This window comes from Eupeodes corollae, chromosome 3, assembly GCF_945859685.1.
Source record: "Eupeodes corollae chromosome 3, idEupCoro1.1, whole genome shotgun sequence".
Taxonomy (NCBI): domain Eukaryota; kingdom Metazoa; phylum Arthropoda; class Insecta; order Diptera; family Syrphidae; genus Eupeodes; species Eupeodes corollae.
The window spans coordinates 136,926,028-136,951,609 of NC_079149.1; the positions used below are offsets into that span (position 1 = coordinate 136,926,028).

A 25,582-nucleotide genomic window follows, 5' to 3' on the forward strand; every position below is an offset into this window, starting at 1 on the left:
AAAGGCAATGGATTCCATTATACGAGCAAGATATGCCTACCCAAAGCCATTTAGGCTAAAAGCATTTATTTTCTTGAATTCAACTCCATAACTTCCGACGGAGATTTGAGCTTTCTAATGAAGTAATATAGACGCAAGTATTTACTCGTCGTAGGTATGTGAGATAGACTCGTAAATGTGTCGCATTCGTGTTAAGTCAGATAAAGATCAATGTCTCAGCAACTTATTTTAGCTCTAGCTCTCAGGGTATCGAATTACAGTGTGCCTTTGGGCTCTTTAACATGCAAATTAACATTTATTTTGTAAATATGTAAATTTAATGCATACATCAGACACGTTGAAAACCAATGGAAACGAAATCGAATTTGCTTGAATTATGAGGTGAACTTTAATTCTCTTTGTTTTTTATTGTTTGTTTGTTTTTCTTTTGTTTAAAGAATAAGAAATTGTTGTTAACTACGCACGAAATACAAAATTAATAGATTTACATTTTTCGAAAACACGCAATCTCCAAACGGTAACAATATTGTCTTGTGAGTTCTGTAAATTACCCGTGGAGGTGATTTATTTTTTGACGAGATTATCAGTAATTTGTTCACTATCTGAAATGGAAATGCTTTGAAATCTAAGTATTCTGGTATTTTTTCGACAAATTAATATTCATTGCGAAATAATGCAAATTTCAGACGAATTTTACTTAAACAAAATATTGTGTTACTTTACAAAATAGAGTGTGAATGAGTTAATTGAAGAATCAGCTCAGAAATTATCAGGAATCAATAATGTTTAACTTTCAATAATCCCAATAATTTCGTTGTAGAAAAAGAATGACAGAAATTGAGGAGACACACAATTTTATATCAAATCTAAACTGATTGATAATTTAAGAAGAACTTCCTTGTTATAACAATATCTTCTTGAGAATTTATCAATTACTCCTATTACGACATGTCTAGTAAAACAATGCAACCTTTAATTAATACAAGAATATTTATGACTATCAGTAGGAATTTAAATTCTATTTTTTTTTATACAGCCCTGACATGACAATTTTGTACACTGAACATTACAACAAAGGCACAACACAGAGCAGATTCCAACCTCCCCAGGTGCAATTAGGCGCCAGTTATAGCTATCATTGGTTTTCATCATTGAAAACAAACATTGGAATATGTTTGGCAAGTCGTTTATAGCTATCATTTAAAATATCTGTCATTGAAAATAATTTCCTGATTGAAAACCACCGAAAAATGTTTACTGACACAAATCTTTCATTGGAATTGTGTACGACAGGTTCGAGTTTGTGAGAACTGTCTTGCATATAGTCACACAACACGAGATTGCCTTAGTAACCGGAGCTGTTACTTTTGTAATCAAAGGCATCACTCACTTTTGCACGTTAATTCACACACACAACACAATTCCATTGCTAATCCAAATACTTCAACAACACAATCACAACAACAGGTTGCCCAGCCTAAGGATCAACAGGTAGCTTATAACCCAAACGCTCCTGCGTTCCAACCAATGGGTGATAATGCACCAGGTCGCAGTACACGACACAATTATCATGCTTCACGACTCCATGGTACGCAAATTTTATTAGCCACTGCTGTAGTTAGGGTTAAATCTGGAGATGGGAGATTCGCAGACCTACGAGCCCTAATTGATCCAGGCTCAGATGCCACTTTTATTTCTGAGTCTGCAGCAAGGCTTTTAAATCTACCAAGGCATCCAACATCCGTAAAGGTATCAGGGTTAGGGAAGGTCAGCAACGGCACCAGTCAAAACTACGTTGACATAATGTTTTCTTCAAAGCATTCGAGGTTTGAAGGCTCAACCAAGGCGTTCATCTTTAAGTCGTTGACTGGCCTTCTTCCGGCCCACAAAATGATACACAACACATGGGAACACCTAACTGATTTACAGTTAGCAGACCCTAATTTTCATATTCCAGCTCCAATCGATATACTTTTTGGCTCAGATGTTTATCCCGAAATCATTTTGCCGGATATAATCCGCAATGAGCAAGAAATTGCCCCTATAGCTCAGAACACTCACTTAGGGTATATTATATTAGGCAAAATTCCTGAGATAGCACCGAAAAGCATATGTAGCTTCTTTCAACACATCGATCTTGATACGCAAATCCGACAATTTTGGGAGATGGAACAAACTCCATTCGTAACTCACCCGTCGGAAGAAGATGCCGCCTGTGATAAGTACTTTTCAAAAACAACAAAACGTCTCCCAGATGGACGGTATGAAGTTGGTCTTCCGTTCAAGGAAGGATTCTATCCCGAACTCGGACTCAGTAAGGAAAATGCAGTCAGACGCTTCTCATCTCTGGAAAGACGATTGGACAAGGATCCAAAGCTAAAAGCGAGTTACAGCCAATGTATAATGGAATATCTTAGTTTAAATCACATGGAAGAGGTAAATCTGGATGATCCAATTTTAAAATCACCTTTTCATTACTTTTTACCCCATCACGCTGTGTTCAAAGAATCTAGTACAACCACAAAATTAAGAGTCGTCTTTGACGCAGCTGCAAAAACTTATGATGGAACTTCTTTAAACCAACACCTGATGATCGGCCCTAAATTGCAAAAAAACATTGTCGATATAATATTAAAATGGCGGCAACATCGATTCACCATAACAGCTGACATCGAGAAAATGTACCGCCAAATTCTCGTAAAAGATGCGGATCAATATTACCAACTTATCCTTTGGAGATATAATCTTGATCAACCCATCAAAGTCTTCAAACTTAAGACTGTCACTTTTGACACGGCTTGTGCGCCTTATTTGGCCATCCGTGTCTTACACCAAGTCGCTGAGGATGAAGGTGAAAATTATCCCAAAGGATCTATAGCAGTAAGAGAAGAGATGTATGTGGACGATTTTATCAGTGGAGGTGATTCCATCGACGAAACTCGCATCAGGCGTGAAGAAACACGCGCTCTGCTGGCTTCAGCAGGATTTAAACTGCGGAAATGGACTTCCAACTGCAAAGATCTTCTACAAGATCTCCCCAAAGAAGATTGCGAGGTCAGCTTTGAATTGCCTTTTGGATCAACCGATCTTGTAAAAACATTGGGCATAAGCTGTCTTGTCATGAAAAAGTGCTTTCTTAAATTAGCCGTTCAGATTCGGCATATAAACTGTAGGTCCCCTCGATTCCTGACAACATTAATCGCACACAGGAATGGTTGAGAGTTGTAAGTCACTAGGCCTTAGTTTTTGACGGATTGTTGTGCCACCCAATTAGCATTATTTGTCCTACTTTACAGTTTTTTAATATTTATAAAAGAAAAGCTTTCTATGTCGAGATTTTTTGAAACTCAAAAAAAACAAAAAGCGGTGCAAAACTTCAAACAAACAAAATTGCCATTTTAGTAAATTTCCCAACTTAAAAACTATTTAAATGGGCTCATTTGCTTTGTGCTATTTACTTAAATTTATAAGACTTTTGAGTTCCTGAAAACTGGAATTAATTGGTCCGTTCAATAGTTTAAGGTTTGTTTGCGTTGTTTTTTTTCGCGAACTGTCACTATATGGGCGTGTTCAGATGCATCGCTTTCAATAAAAGAGAATACGGATTTGCTAATTCATTGCCATATAGTTGCGCACAAACATCTCTTAAGCTTGCAAGAGTTTATCTATTTTCAAAAAAAGTGTGCAACTACCTTTCCGCTGGAACTGCAAATTGTTATCAAAAAGTGCGTATACGCCTGAGTGAACGACTATGAACTTCTCACTTTTTTGTTAAGTTTTTCTTTTGATTATTCTTTTCAATTTTAAGTACTAAATGATGAAGATGATCAAAGCTTCTAATAGTTTAAATTCTTGGTAAAAACTGTGCACCACACGTTTCCCTTGACCGCTATCTACTGTTATTAGCTGTCGTCGAAACAAAGCTTTAGTAACACGCACACATTTGTCTATTATGTACTTTATTCTTGTTCCGGGAACATTTTAATTGCACTTTCAAACCCTTGTTGAACCATACCTCCTATAAATGTCTTCGGCCCTTTTATCCTGCATCTTTTTGTTCCTTCAAATTTTCTCGAAACGATTTATGGATATCCTTTATAATTGCTACTGTATTTACAGCTGATATACATCATTCATTAAAAAGAAAGAATTAGCTCCTTAGTATAGGTACCAAAGTGTCCAATGGCGCCGTCAAGCCAAGTCAACACAACATCTTTCTTGTAAAATTTATTTCTCTAAGATTAAGTATTTGTATAGACCAATCTGCATGTACTACACGCATGCGCAATGCATTTATTTGCATTCCATTGCTTTGAGTCTGTGCTAAAGCTGATCTACCGCCAATCGGTAAAAGGCAGCAGCACCACCAGCACCACAACCAGAAGCCCCAGCATCAGCACCATAGCACCATAGCACCAACCAGCATAGACACCCGTACGCAACGGACGTCTAACATGGATCGCAGTGGCAATAAAAATCATTCTCGTCTCAGCTCCAACTCCAAGTGGTCCAGCAGCGCCTGATACTGATGCTGGATGATGGTTGTGCAAGTGGTAGAAGTGGTGGAAATGGCGCTGCTGCTACTATCCATAGAATCCCAGTAGCGATGTTCGCTTAAGAATTATATTTATCGTTCGCCCAGGCAAATTAGTAGTCGTAGCCGGGCGTATTCCTTATGCCAGGCACAATTTTTTGATTTGACTCTTAATTTATTTCGAAATGCATTATTGCCGCATGTTTCAAAAATCATTAACAGGAGTAAAAGAACTCGCGATATCTGATCCCTCCGTGGGGGACCGGACCGAGGACCTCGAACCGGTGCGCCAAACTCGCCCAACCAGCGACCAGATCTTATGATTTATGCGGGCTTTGGCATTGCAAGTGTCCAACGCTGCTGAGTGCTGCTGCCGCCGATCCACCGCACCGATTGTCCGCTGCCACCCTGGGCCTCAGTGCGTCGTATACGCTTACAATTACGGCTCAATAAGAAAGTGTTAATTCGCCTCTCATGTGTACAAATTGTGTTCATTCGCGTACAAGTGTTTAAATTTCACCTTGCGGACCAGCGATCACGATGAATGGCCAATGATCGGTCGGCGGAACGGAGAGATCTGTTCTTCTTTGTACCTCTAGGACGTTAAACAGGGGAAGAACATTATGTTTCGGTAGGACCTATGTTCATTCAGTTGGTTGCGACTTTGACTGCGACCTGAGAGCTTAGTCAGCGGATAATTATTTTTGCTTCGATAGTTCCCCATGTGTCCATATTTTTAATCATGTCCCAGAATTTGATGGTGGAGATGTAGTGGCGAAGTGCCAAGAGCAAGAAGCACCTATAACGAGCTTCGCGTCTCGTCGCCAACACACCGCGCCACTACCCAAACGCGACGACGATGGTCCGGTCGGTTCATCCCGCCGCCGCTACCACTGCCGCCGCTGTAGTAAATGCATTTGGATATTGGCAGTCAACCCCCGCTGCGAGGACATTCCTCAATCCGCGCCGAGAAGCAGAGAGTAGGTTCAGAGTGAGCCACCATACTGTGTGTGTTTGGATCACCCCCAAGACACGATATTATAAATTTCATAATTCACGAAATATGTTAAAATGAGTGCTGGGCTATATTTTCGCTGGAAATTGCTTTGTACGGGTGCGAGGCGATAGGTGGGCCATTGCCAAATGTCAAAACGAATAACAAAAAGCACAGGCATCAGTAACAGCAACAGCAACACAAACAGCAGTGAGCAGCACTTGAGGAGTAGGTATATGGGAAACGGAATCGGAATCCGCATTCGAATTCAAAACCTACCAATTATATTGTATACCTAGTGTAGTGAGTGCGCCGACCGATTCGATTCGATGCGATGCGATGCGATGTGATCCGTGATCCGGAGCTTATTAAGGCCTTCTCAGTTCTCAGCGATAGGAAGGTATATGGGATATATGGATGGATTGGATATACTGTCGAAAAACACCCCTGCGGTTTTTGTTTCCGCGCAGCGAGACAACCACTGCGCGCACAGTCAAGAAGGAGCTGCTGAACAAAAATGTCCGAGATGAATATATGGCAAAATAAATAAAAACATCATTTCCGTTTAACTTGCATTAATGTGATGTTCCCGATCCTGATTTCTATAAAGATGAAGCTAAAGTGTGTTTTGGACTTTTTCAACCGTTTTGCAAGACGCTGTTCTGTTCTGGGTTGCAGATTGCAGTTTCAATAATACAAAAACGAATATGCGAACTTGAAACGTTTCGTTTCGTGCAGCGAAATCGAATGCAATTAATTTACCTATCGAGTGAGTATTTTTTTGAAGTCGAAGTTTAAGTTTGGCATCAGTCAAGTCTCTTCGTATCTTCACAAAGCTATAAGCTAGAAGATTCTTGTGGTGTTTGATGAATTACGTCACGAGAATGAATCTATAAGCTGTCAATGCGATTCTATTGGAAAATATGTTTTGCCTGGGGGTAAAATAATTTGCGAGTTGCAGAATTGAAGAGTTACATGTGCGTGTTCTGATACTATGCCTACGCTTTCACTCTTCTTGATTAATGAATCCGCACTTGAAGTATAGGATAAAGTCTGCTTGTTTTGATTGACACGTATTTGACTCCCAAATGTTAAAAAGACTAGACTACAGATCATTAGACAGAGGTTGTTAAAGGTATCCATCATTGGGAATATGAGTTTTAGTTTTTTAGCAAGAATGTCTGGGTGTCAGAAGTCAGATTGGAATAGGCGCACAACATAATACAAAATGCAGGATTGTAGTATTTTTTTTTGAAGTTCAGGAACGATTGAAAACAGGGTTTAAAAAGAAGGTTTATGCTTGGTTCTTATTAAAAAGTTAAATGAATGATATTCAAAACACAAAGTTCTATGGACACAAAAGTTAATTTAAAAAAACCATTTTGCACTTGTCAAAAATTAAATATCAAATTGGTTCTGAAAATGGTATCACAAAGAACCGCAATAGTTTAGTAAATTTTATGTACAGTACATGTGTATCACCATTTTCAATCTAGAAGAAATTTTAGTTTAAAATATGTTTAAAAAAAATTCAGGGGACAGATAGGAATTAAAAATTTATATCGAAAAATCAATATAAAATAATGATCATCTCAAGCATCGTATAAAGCCCCAGTGGAAATAGTTGATACTTCAATGGGAATCCCTTAGAAATAAGTAGAGGAAGCTAAAATGTAATTGTCAAACTAAAGGCAACTTCATATTTCTGCAAACATCTTCTTAAAAATGCCACCAAATCCCAAAGACTGTTATCAGTTTAATATAAGATATTTGAATCAGTTGCGAAATCAACGCCTTGCTAACCTTTATAAGTTTGGGGTGAAGATGAGTACGAAGTAATTGAACAATTTCTAAATACCTTTTTGGAAAAAAATACAACGAGCTATGCAATCTGCAGAGAGACGGGAAATTCAAAACGACTCATTTTTATTTGGATATTTGCTATGTAGTTAAATTTTCTATGTATTTGCTAAAAGTCTACGTTTTGAAATTTGTTTGGTTTTCAGAAAAAATATGTCTTAGTTAAGAACCTTTACCAAGTTCAAATTCACATCCAAATGTTTTGAAAATCATATTAAGCGTATTTTACTTTTAAATTAGAGCTAGAAAGGCTTACGTGTTAACTATGTATTTTTATTTGTTGTCAACATTCACATCCAATTAACTAACCTATATGAAAAATACTGACCCTTATTGCGAAGATCAACTTTCAATTGATAATTGACATTTATCAATCAATTTAATCAAAGGGTATTGTGACTGTCAACTGTCAATAGTTCGTCACCTGAGTTTTATTTTGTTCTATGTTAGGAAATCGATTTTTAAAGTCCAGATTGAACGCTTTTGTTTATTTTACCAAATTTATTTTTGCAAGTGATGTTTTTCAGAAAACCTTAACAATTTTGTTTTAAAAACAATTCACAAATTTCTTTTTTCTTCTGTTCTGAAATAATGATAAATAAAAATCCAAACAGAGATCATTTTGGATATTGTACAAAGTTATATGAAGTGAAGATAAGTTGATAAAATTGGTGAACATTGAACAAAAAAATCCTAATATTGAACAAAGCAGAAATTAACAAGGATATTATAGGAAATTAGAGGTATTTTGTATTAAATTGAACAATAACAATTTCATTAGTCAAATCAGATTTCAGTAGGTTCTCTGAAGGGTACTATGAAAGGAGACAACAATATTTTGAATATCTTCGTATGTTTGCATTGTTTAAAAAAAAATATGTACTTTTTTATGTTTTATCATTTTAACTTAATTAAAACATATCTTCACTGTATTTATTTAAAAAAAATATATGAATTATATTTTACTTTTAAAAATAATATAAATAAAAATAAGAAACAATCTTTAATTCATTTTTTACTGTTTGTTCTTTCACAGTATTTTGTTTCGTTTTAAATATAAAAATTCTTATTAGCTTAAGTTAATAATATAAAAATAAATAATAGAACTCAATGTCCCTGATTAAGAATGCAGATCTAGTTAAAGTCGACTTTAACAAAAACATCCGTAGAAATATAACGTACATTTCACTTCTAAATGCTTAGATAAGTTCATTTTAAATTAATTTTAATTTTAAATGAGGAGCTTTTAAGCATTTAGAGGTGAAATTTGTGTTTTATTTTTACGGATGTTCTAGTAAAAATTGACTTTAGGCTAGATTTAGTTCTATTATCCAGGGTTGATAATTACATTTCAACATTTTGAGCCTCTCATAGTTTTAGCGATTCTAACCGTTTGAAAATATGTTTTGTCTTATAATACAAGAAAAGAAGGTCCTTGCTTCTATATTCGTCTGCAATCTTCGAAAGGTACCATTTTAAGATCCAGGCTAGCTTTCTAAAGCTGTGAAATTTTAAGCTTAATTTTGCTATAGTTCATTCCGTTCAGAATCTTTATCAAAGAAACGGGGCTGTAAACTTCCAAGTCCTTTAAGTATTTTTTGATTCCACTGTACACAGCATCCACTTCTTGCACTGGCGAATGGCCTGGTTCAGAATACTTGTGTGTAATTGTCTCAATACTGGTATTACATTTCATAAATTTAAGAATGGCTAAGGATACCATTCTGTTCTTATTTTGCGGAATGCAAGCATCGGACCACTAAATTATCCTTTTTGTTTCTGGAAGATCTTCCACAACTTTTTTCAAAATACCAGATGCTATGTTATTTCAGTAGCTGTAGGTGGTTTTATTATTTAGGCAAAATCCCGTCAAATTATATACAGCACATTTACGCCTATAAAAGTAGCTCGAAGCATTTGCTTTCGGCAGCGAAAAAACATTTTGCAGATCATAAGCGATAACCACTGAACGACTTTTGGGTTTAAAAAATGACAAATTGAATGATTCATTGAAAACTTTCCGATAAATACTACAAGAAACAGCTTTTTTACTCGCTGTCTCTACATATATTTTTTACGTTTTTATTAAAGTAAGGCCAGTTTCGAGATATTGTTTTTTAGTATTTGCTCGGCAGTAGTGCGAATCCTTTACTGGAATAGATTATATATGTTCTTTAACTTTGTTTATATCTTGTTCTAGTGTGATTTTTTGACAAATTTTCCATGTTTAGGTAGAAAATACGTACCCGTGTCAATATATTTTGTTGCAAAAAAATAGTAAATCCGATTTTGAGAAATGTCAAGGGTTGACAAACAAATTTTTTGGCAGACATCAAATGTTTTATTGCATTTTCCCAAAGAATACATAAATCTAAACTTTTTCCGAAATACCACCATTGCGCTTTTTTTCTTTTAGATTGAAGTCTTTTGCACGAAGTTGGAATAAAATTGGCCTTTCTCATCGTCTTTTTAAGACCCAAAAAGCACTGAATATTTGAAGATGCTCCTCATATAACCAAATTGAGCTCAACAATGGTGATCTTGTATGATATTGAATAAAATAGAATTCTTGTTCTTATACATACATATAAGCAAATTTTTATCTTTTTGTTCAATAAGGAGTAAATTGTAACCAAAATAATTTGAACATTGAACAAAAAAGAAATAAGGATATTGAACAAAAAATACATAAATGTGGATATTGAACAAGAAAGAAATAAGAAGATAGGATTTTAAAGATATAATATGAATTGTTTAATATGATACAAAAAGAATGAATGGTGGTGTATTGAACAAAAGTGATACTTAAAATGGTTAGAAAAGTTGTTTATTGAACAAAACAGTTCTCCATAACTTGAAAACTAAATGAGATAGAATAACACGGTTTGCGCCAATCGAAAAACACCCTGGAATTATAAAAACTGATTTTTTAACTCAATTTCGTCAAAAATGGTCTATTGAACAAGATATAGAACTCGGGCGTGGAACTCGCCAAAGGATGCTCCCAACCTGTAGCAAGCACAAAGTGAGACATAATTAGTAGAGCTTCAGTGAATTGGAATTTTATCCATTTTGGGAACACATGCTTTTCGATTACCTCAAGAACTTCTTTTACAACAAGCGATGCAGTTGATTGTGCAATGACACTATTGAAATCATTTCCCAAACTCAACTGGCAGTTCCCATGTGCACATGAATCTGAGCCCTTTTGCTAGTTTCAAAACGTTTGGCACAGCTCGAATGTCTTAGCAGGACTTTAATTTGTTCGCTAGGAGAAGATCAAAAAAGCATCCTTCGATAGCGTGAAGTTTTTTTTTAAAAAAAACTAGAAACGGATTAGAGCTCGTAAAGATTAATTAATTTTTATCTAAAAATCGAAACCATTATACTTATGTTTGGCTTTCCAATTCCAAAGTATTGGATGCATCCCTCAAACTATTTCGCAAGATCATACAACTCCTCATCTTCAGTTCGTTTACCAAGAAAAAAAAATTGAAATTGATCTAAAAGGCAACTTTATCTACTCAATATTTTTACTGAAAAGATTATCAGAAAGATTCAAAATTCGTTTTTTTTTTAAAGAATTGAATGTTGTTTCATTGCAAATTAGTTTAAATAAAGTAAGACAATGATTATGTAGTAATGAGGAATTGGATAAGAACTTTCCACACCGAAAAATGTCCACAACATTCCCCTGTAAGATTCCTTATTTGATGAAATCGAAAGTCACTTTCGTTATTGCCAAAGTCTCTACAAATTTAATTTCATTCTCAAACTAAAAGCCATACTTATCAAATAACGATATCATTTAAAATCTACATTTCCATACCAATAATCCATTGGAATCTTATTTCACAGCCTTTTCAAAGATAACTCAAAAACCAAACACCAAAGCGAACGTGACATTTAGCACATTTTTTAAATACATTTAAATCTTTATGGTAGGTACACAAGTCGGCAAAGGCGGCAACCAAAACGGTGTTGACAATAATGATTGCTTTTGTTTTTATTATAAAATTATTTGTTGACTTAAAAGACCTCTCTTCTTCTCTCTCTAAGTCTTGAGATAATCTTTATAATGACAAGGTTTAACCAACATCTAAGACATATTCAGTCGGTACATCACGAATTTATAATATTATTGGCATGGAATTCTAAAATATTGCGCCTCTGTCATTTCCAGATGTTTGATTTCCTAAAAAGAATAATAACTCAATCCTTATCTAAGTTGTATATCAATATTTTATTGGCTCTCTAAGTATAATGTGTACTATTTACTGTAGAGGTAGTTCAATGAATCCCCCGAAATAGTTAAATTCCCCAACATAATAAAATAACAATATCACCCTCGATTCAAGACTTTACCAACCTCTATAGATACTCTTATGAATATTTTTGGGAAAACCAAATAATTGCGTAACTTTTTTTACTCTTGATTTTGGTTTTGTTTTATCTTTATGATGATTCAAATGCGAAAGAAACCGTTTAATGTTTTTTATTCGTTTTCTTATGGCAATGAATAATTTCCCTCATGCTCACCACTTAAAGAATTCATTAAACTTTCGATACTTACTCTGTTGACATTTAATTGTTAGTCAGGGCTTAAAAGATAAGTCAATAACACCCATCAACAGTTATGTGTTGTCATGGTTTATACTAAAATAGGCCATTAAAAGACAACGAAACGATTAATTTTCGATCTTGATTAAATTTAATATAGGACTTATACGTGATGAATATAACATTTAAAATGAGACTTCTCGCTGATTGAATATATAATTACGCAATGTTTTGATATGTTTCCTTGAATTCTCAGAAAATCTGATTTAATCAAAACGTTTAACTTTAAATGTTTCTGACACATTCTTACATGAAACAGACTTTTCCAAATAAATTGTTGAATTTTAAGGCTTCCTTTCTTAGGTTGACACAAAAAGGATTAAGTTAATAAAAGTATAACGTTTATTGATTTAGTAGAATGTTTAGGCCAATTTTCACGAAAGAGATGATTTTTTTAATGTTTAATTATTTTAGAATCTTAATGTCCCTTAAATTGTACTAAACTTAAAATTACAAGATGGTTGCATCAAGTTTTAAGAACTTGCTAAATTTATATGACTTTTGACATATCATTGGTCACTGGCAAATTAGATGTGTTCATTTTATGGAGTTCTTTTAAATGGAATTTTCATCTCGAAAAAAAAACGTAAGATTGGGGACGAATTTCCCAGGAAAAAATGTGGTTTGAGGTGGAACTATAGAGGGGAAAATCTTGGGTTTGAATTCCTTTAGTTAAAAGATAAAGGATCTCAATCTCTTTCATTTTTTCACTTTCAGTTATTTCCCTAAATCCATACAGTTCATGGAGTATCTGAAATTTCTTATTAATAGGCCCGTTCCACGGATTATGGTTTGTTTGATTTGCTCTTTTTCATGAACTGTAACTGTTCACATGTGCCTTGTGCCATGACGTCCCCCTGTACAATCGGGACGTCATGGCACAAGGCGGAGCAGAGCTCCTTCGGTTCAGTAGGGCTGTGTCCGAAGGGGACCGAACTGATAGGGTGAAGCAGGAGAACCAGTTTTGGTGGTTTCAATCGGCACTTGATAATGGGTAGTCGGGATGGGGTTTAAGCCTTGGCCGGCTTACATACTTGTTTTATAGTTTTTGGGTTTAGTTTTAAGTAGAATAGGCATGGTGGCACAAAAAAAAATACAAAAAAAATTAAAAAAAAAAAAAAAAAAAAAATCAAAGAAAAAAAAAAAAAAACATGGATTAAAAAAAAAATACGTACAAAAAAGACAGTAAAATATAAAAACAAAAAACATTGATTTGCTGCTGTGGTTGTTCTAGTTTTAAGCAGTTTATAGGTAGAATAGGTAGTTTAAGTTAGTTTTAAGTTTTATTTAAGGACCTTATTTTAAGTAGTTTGTAAGTAAAAATAAATAAAAAAGGTTATTGATATTAGTTTTTTCAAAACTTTCTAATAAAAACAAAACAAATAAAATTTAAATTGAAGTAAAATAGATCTTAAGGCCGAAAGGCATTAGTAATTAGTGTTATAGTTTAGCTTAGAGTGTCCGTATGGGAAAATTAAGTTAGTTGTAAGTTATGGATAATTAGGCTAGTTTTATGAATTTTTGTCTAGCTTTAAGATAGGTTTAAGATTGAATAAATAAAAATATAATAATATAATATAATAAATAAAAATAAAAAAAACTCTTCTTTAGATATGTCTAACATATTTAACAATTTTTTCACAGGGGTTGCCCTCGATACGCTTAAGACTGCTGGCTTTACAACATTAAGCAAAAGTTTCAGTTCAAGACATTGTTTTGATAAAGAAAATTGGTCTCAACACAGCTTTTTATTTCAGCCTATCGATTCTTATGAGCTATATAAAATTATTAATTCCCTGGATAGCTCAAATTCTGCAAACCAAAACAATTTTTCTTTCAATTTTTTGAAAAGGATCGCTTTTAATTTCGTTGATGTATTGGCCCATATATTTAATAATCGTGTTTATAGTGGAATTTTTCCAAACAGCTTAAAAATGGCTGACGATATACCAATTTTTAAGAAGGTGATTCTAAAAATCTTAATAATTATCGGCCAATATCTCTCCTTCCTGTTTTTTCTAAACTTTTTGAAAAAGTGATGAAAGTCAAAATTGTTTCGTATATGGATAAAGTTAACTTTTTCAGTAGAAATCAGTTTGAGTTCAGATCGGACAGATCAACGGAAGACGCACTTCTTCAATTTTGCAGCCAGGTCTATACCAGTCTCAACAGTAGAAAATTCGCAGCTGCTATCTTTATTGATATTAAGAAGGCATTTGATACTGTTAATCATGATCTGTTACTAATTAAACTTGAAAAACTTGGGTTTAGAGGATTCGTTATCAAATGGTTTTGTTCATATCTTAAGGGTAGAAGACAAAGAGTTTAAATTAGAGATTCGTTCAGTGGACCTTTTGATATAGATATTGGTGTTTCTCAAGGCTCAGGTTTCGCTGATGATATTAGTTGTACATATTCGAATAATTCTATTGTAGACTTAATAGCTGATATTAATTACTATTTACGATTTGTACTATGTGATTTACTCTTATTTATTAAATTATTTACTAGAAATGTTATATTAAAAGTGTTTTTTTTTTCAAATTACTCGTTTGGATTCGGCTTAAAGTAAGTCCTATTCATCCCTGACAACTGTGCTAACACACAGGAATGGTTGAGAGTTGGAAGTCACTAGGCCCTAGTTCTCAACGGAATGTTGCGCAACCCAATTTATTTAGTATTTGTTTAATTAATATTTAACGTAGACAAAAATATCGAAGTTTTCCAATTTTGAAAAAAGCTAAGCCCTCAATCATCCGTAGTTTAAAACTATGCATTTAGTCTTTAAACCAGTGAAAAATTAATAAGTTGTAGTTGAGAGAGCTTTTTTACAAATTTGCAAAAATTATTTGGGCTAAAATAAGATTCAAATATAAGTGTCACTAAATATTTGGTTTGAAGTTAGGACCTTGAGTTGCAAGAAATTAAAAAATCATTTAAATAAAAATTAGCTTCAAAGCAATTAGTGATAGTTTTTTACTAATTTTATTCTATTGCTCTCATACAAGGCTTATAGAAATTTGAGTTTCGAAATTTTGATGGTTCTCTAGGACTTCAAAATTGATGTTCCAAAAAGATTATGGCCGGAAATAAACCTTTACGTACAAGGTTTCCTTATTGTAACATTATACATCACTATTCTCACGTTTAAAACTTCGAATGCTTTTATTCTTATGTTGCATTTTTCCAATTTGTGGGACTCAAAACTCAACAAATCTTGGAAAATGTATTTTCTTTGAAAGTTTATTCAAAAAGTTTATTTGTTATTAACAAATATCTGATGACTTTTAGGTCAAGTTCTTCACTTTACGCATTTTAACAAAAAAATTTGCATGTTTTCAAAACTCATTATAACTTAAAAATTGCTGCAGGGGAAAATCCATTTGTGGACTCTGAAAAAAAGAGATGTTATCGTAAAATATCGCTTAAAAACATTATTGTACGCATTCACTGACCTCATTCACAGAAAAAGTCAGAACGGTTTGAAAGTAAGTTTTTGTAACAAACCCAAGGTCTAAACAATTTTATTAGATATAACCAGTTTTTGAAACAAAACCAAAATTAAAATAAGGTTAAACGGGTATTTTTATAACTTGATCAAATAGCGAAAATAAAAGTTCGGATTTGAAATCAGCATTACACATTTAAAGTATCCACAGTATATTTTTAAAACCTATGAAAGTGTTAAATTTAAGGTTTGGCTCAAAAAATCATAGAGTCAAATAAATATTCATAACCAATGAGAATTTGAACTTTACAAGATCATCACACAGTTAAGGAGATATATTGAGTTTTAACTAAGCCTTTAAAATACCGTTTTTTGTTGTCTTTAGCATTTTTAAAGGAGCATAATGATGTAATAGAAATATTTAAAAGCGATATTCGAATTCAGTGCATCTTAATGCTTTAAAAAAGTATTGTTTTGTTTGTTCTACGTAGAAATAACGTGATTTTTTCGACCAGTATTATCAGACCCAGCTAACCTACCGATTTATGATGCATACATTCAAAAGTTTTTCCAAATTGATAACACTTTTTCAAGGTGTTTAAATACGGTTTCTAAGGCACTATATACACAATCAAAAACATTATTTCAGTCTTTATTTCCCATTTATTTTCAATGGATTGTTGAACTTCCCTTAGGGGTCTACACATCACATCTTATTCAAACCATCCTGACAAACATCAACAATATAATGAAAAATATACGAAAATCAACAGAGTAACAAAACTTCAAAAACCATATTCGGCAGCCGCATTGTTCCCGAGAGTACCTACATTCACTCAACACTATACGCACTCTTATTATTCAAAGATTGAAGGAATAAAAGAAAACACTTCTTCTTTACATCAAAATCATAATGAACTCCCACGCACAGCTTAACAAATCGATTTCACCAATCATCTTCCATATAATACAATCTATAGAAACCTCTCTCCTCCGTCTCCATCATACAATTCATATATTCCTCAAAGACGCAGCACAACAAAGCCAAGACTATACCACATCTCAAGCCATCATACAACAAACAAAACCAAGCACTATACCAATCGATTTAATGACATCAAGTGACACATGTAACTCAATCGTATTTTAATAGCCGATTAACAATGGCTGCATCCACACTTCCAATTCCAATTCGAATTCAAATTCCAATTCCAATTTCAATCTAAAATGTGTTACCCCACACGCTTAGCTTAGCTACGCTAGACGAAATTCAATTCAAATGTAATTACTCTTGTTTCGAAACAATTAATAGACCAGTTTTCAGCTTTAAGTTGGTTCGGTTCTGCTCTGGAACTTCGATTCAGATTGGGCTTATAGTCGTACTTGAGTATAGAAATCCCAAATCCAAGTGCCCCAGACAAGGAGACGGAACACTCCAGAAATTCATAGCTCCATTGCACAAACAAAGGAGAAAACTTGTTCCTCCATATCAGCCAGCGAGTCCACATAAAACAGCCTTCGTTTTATTGTTGGCCCATCATGTGTGTATAATACGTTACGTTGTTCAGATCTTTTCTTTTTTCTTTTATTAAGTTGGCTTTTAATGGTCTCGCCGAGCGTCTCACCAAGTCTCACCGTCAACATCACCTTCCACCAGCTTTAGCTCCACTCCGCTGTGTTGCATCCACCTTGTGTTGTGCGTTCGTTCGTTACCCAATTGCCGAATGCACCGCACTAAACCGCGCGTGTTCGTCGTCTCCTCCGCTCCGCGTATAGTCGTCACATAGTATGGTCGCGCGAGGAACGACTTGTGTCGTACTCGTCTTTTTGGGGCATAAAATCCATTGCTCACATATGTTTAACTGGTGTCCATTGATGAGATGATTGTGTTAAATGTACAAACTGTGAACATGGATTTCATTTCAGTGTCCAATAGAGGGCGACAAGAGAAATTTTATTGCCTTGTGAAATTTGCGCCTATGGCCGTGTAGATTAAAGATTAGGCTTTGCGTACATAAGTGGAGGGCAATCAGCACATTCGCAGCCAGGAGGCTTCAATCTGGCCAAAATGTGCTGGAGCCAATACTCTTTATATAGTGTACGGAAAACCACTTTTTCACCCGCGGTTGGCATGGGAATTCTTTGAGGTTTCATAAAGTTGTATGAATCCTATACACTGACAGGAATGTCAAAAGGAAAATGGCAACCATTCAAACAAATATGATACAAAATTAATTGACAGGTTCAATGCAAAAATGAAGAACGAATCCCCATCGTCGTACATCTTTATCGCTTCAAACCGTATTGTCATCTTATTTTGTCTCGAAAACGTTTATCAGCATAAAATAAGAACATTTGACATAAGATCCTTATGTCATGATCACTTTGTGAGATTTTTTTTAATACATAAGAACTGTCTAGCTACTCCAAAATTGTAATCTCTTTTGTTTCAAGTTCTAAACTAGAAAAATATTGATTCCCTTTATTTAAAAGAGATGCATCTAAACAGTCCTCTTAAATGTGACAGTTCATGAAAAGAAAGGAATTGACAAAACCCTTAACGTCATGACAGTTGCAAATGTCACATCATTCTATTAGTTTTTTTAAAACGTAGACATTTCCCAGCTGTTCCAAAACTGCAATCTTTTCTCTTTGGTCAAATATTAATTCCTTTTAATTCAAACGGTTGGGCACATCTAAACACGGCTTAACAGTGACAGTTCGTGAATAAAACAACGCAAACAAGCCTGGAATATGGGCAATTGGCCAATTAAGTTGAAACGTCAAAAATCTGAACTCAGCAGATTACTTCAGATTAAAGCAGCCGTTTTATGATTTTATTTTAAGTAAAATGGTGTTTAAATGGTTTAAAAGAAGCCAAATCATTCTTTTATTGAAGTAACTGGCATTTAACCTCTCGCGTCTTGAAACCAACCGGGACAGCATAATTTCTATCAGTGTACTAGACTGCATTAGAAGAAACGCATAACTTTCAATTTTATGGCGTCAATTTGAAATGTGTTTCATTCACCAAGCCTTTGGGTAGAACACGGAACTATGCTGGTTCCATGGCAAGGCTTGTGCTAAGTTGAGTGGGCGTCAGAAGCGCAAAGTATCTTGATAGCCTCAAGCAGCCAAGCATCGTTCGTAAATCAATGTGAAATATTTAATTCTTTATTTAGCCAAATTATTTTAATATTGTAGTCATGGTGTTGAAATTTGATTCCAGGGCAGGAATTTCCACACACTTAAACCACACTCCCTGATGATGGCATAGGAATAGGATTATAGCAAGCATTACATTAACTGCTATAAAGAGTTCCAATTAGACTTCTTGGGTGCTATAGAGTAAGTTGGACATCTCACCGACCGACACGACGCAACGCGGTGCAATGAGTAATTGATTGACAATAAGAACATAAATACACTCTATATAATGCTCTGCGCTCATCCGGCCAATGAGTTTTCCCACCGTTGCACCATCAGCGTCATCTCACTGACAAATTGCCGCCAGACAAACGTCAAAGGGCCCTCATTGTTGTGCGGTAATACACAGAATGTCATCATGGTTGTTATTTTGTTATTGTTTAGCGACTTTGACTGGGGATATGGAACCACAATGGACGACAAGCACCTTAATCTGACAGCTCTCACGCAATTATCGAATCATTCAATTTGTCAGGTGACACCTTGTGAAGTCGCATTTGTCCCAAAACTGTCCCGAAGCCATAAGGGATAATTAATCGATTGCCTTCTCAAAAGGCGGCTAATATATTCGTTCGTACAAAAGTTTATCGCGATCTCTGACAAACTACGCGTAGATAGTCAATTATTTATTCTGTTCGAGAGGAAGTTGGGTGTCGAAAGGACATTTGTCCGTTTAGTCATCATGTCGTCGTCGTTGGTCGGCGGTGTCATCGCGTCGCTTCGTCGTCGTCGGTCAGCTTGCGATGATAAATAGACTCAATCCATTAAGAATGTCGATTGACATTGACCCAAAAAAAAAGGAAACAAAATAAATAAACGTCAAAACCACGCGCAGCGGATTAGAATGCAAATATGCACAACCACACAGGCCTTGGGTAAACACAACACAACACAGAACCCTTATGGGTTAGGTACCTAAAGACATTAAAGAAGGAAGCACCACCACAACGCACAAACAAGGGAATTTCATGATCGGACAAACAGAGAAACTATTAGTGCAGAGGTAAATTAATTAAAAGGTTCCCGAAGAGATAAGGAACTGAAATAAATCACACGTTCTATAGTCACAACCGCTCCGTATCTATGCAACAGACCCACACGTAATTATGGTGGCTTGTTGGAAAATAGTTCTGCGTACCTGATCGAAGAGGCGGGCAGTGGAAATTAGTTACCATGTCCGAGCAAATAAGAAAATTACCCAACCCAACCCGGACCGACCCAGCTAAACGCTTCGATGATGACGACGATGGCGATGACGATGAAGAAGAAGTCAACGAAGAACATTAAGATGTAGCCTCTTCCATTACCATCAGGCATCAAGCATCATGTATCAGGCCAAAACACAGGCCCTAGAAGAGGAAAAGCTTACAATGCATATCCATCGCGGGACGATATGCTATATGCCCGATGACTATCACCTATGGATGGATGTGGTCAGCTCCGGTGTAGTTAGTCAGTCATCGCGAAGCCCGATCGTGTTCGATCGGTTCGCTGACGCGATATCTGGAACCAAAATCAAAATAACTCTTCCCAACCTGGAATTCTGCGCGCCCCTCCGCAACCGCCATGCTAACCAAACACACCAGCATCAACCGCGCACCAGATTCATTTGAGGGCAATTTGTCGTCAAATCCATTATACCGCTTGAGAGGTGATTGGGTATAGATTTTTATTGAGGGGCACTCAATATATCTATCCCATCCCATACATCCAGTGCGACTATGTAGCCCGAAACGGGCTCCTCTTATACATAAGTATTCCCTTATTCAAAACGAATCCGATTTAAGCAAGTGATAGTGTCAACTAAAAGGTCCATTCATCTTGCCATATAGGTACGTGAATGCAGATTGCAGATGGGTGCTACGATAGGCAGCGGGCAGTATTTGTTTTTAAACTTATAGGCTGCTAAACTGATTCAATTTGAATGTGAAGTTGTTATAAGTTTTTTATATGCAAAATAAGTATAAGGATTGCCCACAAGGGGTATTTTGTAAAGGCGATGATCTGATTTAAATCTCTTGACTAGGTACTTACAAAATAGATTTATATTGTGGAGCCCTTAAGGAATGCGGTTTACGGCGATCGATGTTATGTTATGATATCATCGCAGGATCGTGCTGTTTTGTCAACAACTGCGACGCCAATTTGAAGGAAGTGTAGCAGTATTGCCAATGTGTCAAATTTAAAGTGAAAATTTCGTTCGGAAATTGTTCTTAAAGAAATTGACAATTGGCACAAATGACAAGTAAAATACTTCAAAAGTTATTCGTCAAGAGAAAAATCATGACAAACTTTAGGGTAAAGAGCATTTCACATGTTTGCCTGATTCCTGAAATATTAAAATATTGATCCGGACTTCTCAAATGACAAGTGGTTTTTAAGGTGGCAACAATGTAATAATTGACATCCATTAAGTCAGGTGTCAAGTGGTGTACTTTAAATTTTGTTTTACATTTCGACGTGAATAGGCTGATGCGTGAACAACATTTCCAAATTGTCCAAATAAAAATTAAAGTACTGTTCGCTTACTTTTGGTTGAAGGGATAAGTGCCGTATTTGGAGTGATGATAATCCTCAAGTCTTCAATTTTAAGACACCGTTACATACATAAACACTGCTGTTGTTTCCATTTTGGCTTGATGTAGTAATGGGTTAAATACTTCTTTCAAAACCAGCTGTGGTTTCAACAAAACAGCGCTACTTGTCAAACAAACCAACCTCTCGTAACCGCAAAGTTTCACGTTACGGACCCGCGAATTAGTCTCCAAGATTGCGATTGAAGGTCACTTGACTACTTTCTGTTTTTTCACGTTTTAACCATGAGACGTCAAAATGAACTTAAAGACTTATATAAAATATGAAAACTGCCTGAAGAAAAGTGCGCAGGTCAGACAAATTTGTCATACTTCTCTTTTGAAATTTTCCTTTACATCTTTTTCAGCAGTACTTACGTTTACGTTCACGCGCAAAATTGTGACATTTGACTGAATGGTTCAGGTTAACAAACAAGCATACAAAATTCTCCACTTGATTTTTCAGAAAAATAACGTTGGAGACATTTTTTGACAGTTTGCGATTTACTATACGTCGTTACTTTAACTGACAGAAAGAATTTTACTGTTTCCTTAACCTAAAAACTTTTGTAGAGGATATAATTATGGAGATGACAATAAGTTTCCAATCTCCAAATAGGCTTAAATTGCATTGAATTTGGAGACTCTAAATGATTTTTTTGACAGATTATATGCAAAGTGACAGGTGACTTTTCTATCAGTTTCTGGCATAAGAACTTCATGGAATCTCATCAACATTGTTTGTCGGAATCTAATTTGTATTTCATGTTTCCTTATTGTATGGGAACTATAAAATGACAGGAATTAATAAAGGGCATTTTGTTTTTGTTGTTTTAATCGGATAAGTTTGTTCGCATGTATTTAGGTAAAAATGTGCGAATATAACTTTTCGTAATTTATTGAACAACCTTGAAAATGATATGTGCTGTAATCGTACTCCCGTCATCATCTTTTCTCCCATATGTAATCAAACCCTTATCCATAATGTGTCCTGTACATAAACAGTGGGTGAAATGAATCTGAGATCTTAAAGTGTCGTTCTTCATTGAACTTGCGACATTTATCGCGTGTTGTATCACTTGACACGTCAACTATATTTTCCACACACTTAAGATGCAACAAACGTCATAAACATATCTGCTGCTGGTGAACTTTGGCATTGCCGTTGATGATGTTGCCTGTTCTGATGCTGTTGTTGCGGCAGCAACATCAACATCAACAGCGACAGCGACGGCGACTGCTGCAACAATTCTATGCACGCAGTGCAAAATGTGGCTTCCTTATCGAATCGCAGTAATCGCGCAGCAATAAAATGTGCACGCAGATAACCTTTATTACCCCCAATCACTAGTGTGTGCTAGCTCATCTTGCAACAAGAGCGACAACAACAAAAAAGAGATGCCACACCAGGCTTCGCGCACTGTAAATTGTTGCAATTTGTGGGCCCCTGACTTGTCAACTAAATGACTCACAAGACCTCTAATTGAACGGCCTATCGCAATCAATATAAACATGTAAGCTAAATCCTTGTAATTTAGTCTCCCTCGGCCGTCATCGAGCCCAAGGACTTAAGCCAAGTTGCGCAAACAAGAACCGCGTTCCCATGGGGCATAGCATGGGTACCTCTATCTATATATATCTATAGGCAAAAAAAAAAACAAAAACAAACCAGCAACACGTCGCGTCGTAGCAACTCATAAGCCCTGCACAGCACGCATTTCCAATTTAATATCTTTCCACCGCACCGGTCGGCAGCGGTGTGGTGCAACGCGGCGGGTTTCAGAGGTGAGGAGCATATAACAACACGGTGGAGAATGCGACTTAATGCGACTCGAAACTGTACAGAGACTTACAGATATCTAAAGCGCGTTGATATGTGATAGGTCGGACATGCATCCCAAGAGCTTATGGCATTCGTATAAAGACATCAAGCCCCAGATGTCAACTGGAGATATGTACTTAGTAGCTGTATCACCAATGGAGAGATACACTTTCAGCGCCAACACCATTTAGACGGGCGCATTCCATGGATAACTTTGAGCTGTGAGCTCTGAGCTCTTATAGGTAGGCTCTCACTCTCTCTCTATCTGTGATGTGACTGTTGTTGGCAGGCTGTGCAAGTTGGCAAACAGCCCATTGAACCGGCATCTCCATCTAATGCGAATGGCCTATGTCGGCGTTGCGACGCGACGGCCGCAGCAGCAGCGGCGGTGGCGGCGCAGCGGCTCAAAACTTAAATGTTAAAGGTAAATAAATCAAGCGGCTTCCAACTTTAATCACGATCTCTTAAATTAAATCGGTACACATCTCCGCACTAAGTCACTTGGCGGATCGGATGCGGATTGCGGATAGTGATGCCTGATTCATGATGCCTGAGTTATAAGACGACGACGAAGACGACTATATACGACCGACGACACGATGCCTGCCAATGATGATGTTGATGGCTGCTTTGACTGCTCTGAGTATTACGGTGCTCGCGCTAAAATGACATGCACGTATTCTTCAAGATGAGATGGTCACTGTGGTCATGCCACAGTGCGCAGTTGTCCGTCTTAAACGATTTAAACGGAATGAAGTGAAGTTTCGCCAAATGCGATTAAAACGTCGCTTTTTGCGTTTCTATATTCCTACATATTCACTCACGTATGTGCTGTAATTTAATGCAGCTTATACCTACCTCACAGTGCCTACTACGCTGGTATAAGGTAAAAATGCAATGCGCAGGCAATGGATAATTACCGTATCGGCATAAAAGTACCAACTCGCACATCCGTCATGGGCTTTTTGCCCCAACACCACCGCCGCCCGCCGCCACAACTGATGGTGACCTCATATGTGTCGAGTACCTAACAAATCAAAGCCCAAAAATCATAAAATGAGTACACTGACAGAAAAACAATAAATAAAACTCCTTTTGAACATGTTTCTATGGTAAACAGTGTTAAGCCTTTCGTTGGGCGCCATTTAAGCAATTTGGTTAATACTTCTTTTAACTTCCGCCAGTTTGTCGCAAATGAAAACTTTTGGCGAAAATTTGCATACAATAGATATATGATCAAACTTTACACAACAGTGTGTCTTTCTCTTTCTCTTACGGTAATTTACATACGTCAAACTATGACATCTATCAAAGAAAAACAAATTACAACTGTCATTTTTGAGTATGATATTTCTGTGGATATGAGTTATTTTAAAACGCACTGAAATCAAGTTCTGTATTGATAAATCTTTTAGATAAGCTTTGAATTATCAGGGCTTAGTTTTTTATCAGTGTATGCGTGGAATGGAATAACCGAACCTACATATTTCAAAATTGGCACGACTGATGTGGCATATCCATACATATGAAAAATAAAATTGAACAAAAAAAAACATATATACATAATGTACGAATATTATAACCATTTCCTTTATTCGATTGCGCCGTTGACAGCGGCCACCCAGAGCGGGCCGAAACGGGTAGGGTCGAAAGAGAGGCAGAGGATGATGTAGAGGTATCAAATCTCCAAATTTTGCCTTTCAATTTCATTTAAATCATCGTAATCAAAACAAAAATTCTGTGAAAACGCACTTAATTAAAAATCGGAATTCCAGACAGCCATCCAGCCCATCATCAAGGGAACTGTGATGACGATGGAGATGGAGATGGAGATGACGATGGTTGATGGCGGGATAGACTGCGGAACCACAGATAAAATTCCAAATTCCGCAAGCGATACGCGACTTGGACATCAGTGGGCTAAATATGCCATGTGATAGCGAGATTATCCGCGATGTTGAAATGTTAAATTGAATTGCAAGCGCGATGAAGATGACGATGACGATGATGGTGACGGTGACGGTGACTGTGACGGTGATGGAGCTGGACCTGGAGCTGGAGCTGGTCCTGGAGTTGTTATGCGGTGGCAGCGGCAAGACTTAACTCTGATGATTGCAAAACCCCTCACTCAACTGACGTATGGCTACGATGACGCGAAGCGACGGAAGACGGGACTGCTGCAGCTATGGGGGAGACTGGGTGCGAACAATAATTTGACAGTGGAGTGAAGTGGTGGTGCTGGTGGGCCAGGGTCTGGGTCTGGGTATTACTGGGCCTGGCCATGCGCATGCAATCGCAATGTTACTGATGGTACTGGTGATGGCTTGCTCCCTTGTCTCAGTTACTGGGATCAGGATAAGGATTGGGATGATGATGGTTGCGGGATTACTCTCGATTCTCGAACAAGTAATCCGCAGAATAAGTTGAGATTTAAACAGCCCCGATGTTCAATGAATCGTGTAAGCATGCTGACCTAACTTCATCAATTTTATCCTCGAATGTGCGATGTGATATGAGGGACGAC

The 25,582-nt window shown here is 36.3% G+C and overlaps 1 protein-coding gene across 1 annotated transcript; it reads left to right on the forward strand.

Annotated features, from left to right (window-relative positions):
* The first annotated feature begins 1,250 nt into the window (after nt 1-1,250).
* On the forward strand, nt 1,251-25,286 carry LOC129950839 (uncharacterized). The gene is made up of 3 exons (XM_056062757.1): nt 1,251-1,303; nt 1,380-3,090; nt 25,041-25,286. The coding sequence occupies exons 1-3, from the start codon at nt 1,251-1,253 to the stop codon at nt 25,284-25,286; spliced, it is 2,010 nt and encodes a 669-aa protein (XP_055918732.1).
* The last annotated feature ends 296 nt before the right edge of the window (nt 25,287-25,582 follow it).

Bases quoted from the DNA above. Each gene is read 5' to 3' on its own strand.
- LOC129950839 (XM_056062757.1), top strand. From the start codon at position 1,251: ATGTTTACTGACACAAATCTTTCATTGGAATTGTGTACGACAGGTTCG. The intron at 1,304-1,379 runs GTGAGAACTGTC...TTGTAATCAAAG, and splicing joins TGTACGACAGGTTCGAGTTT to GCATCACTCACTTTTGCACG. The intron at 3,091-25,040 runs GTAAAAACATTG...TTGAATTGCAAG, and splicing joins CTTTTGGATCAACCGATCTT to CGCGATGAAGATGACGATGA.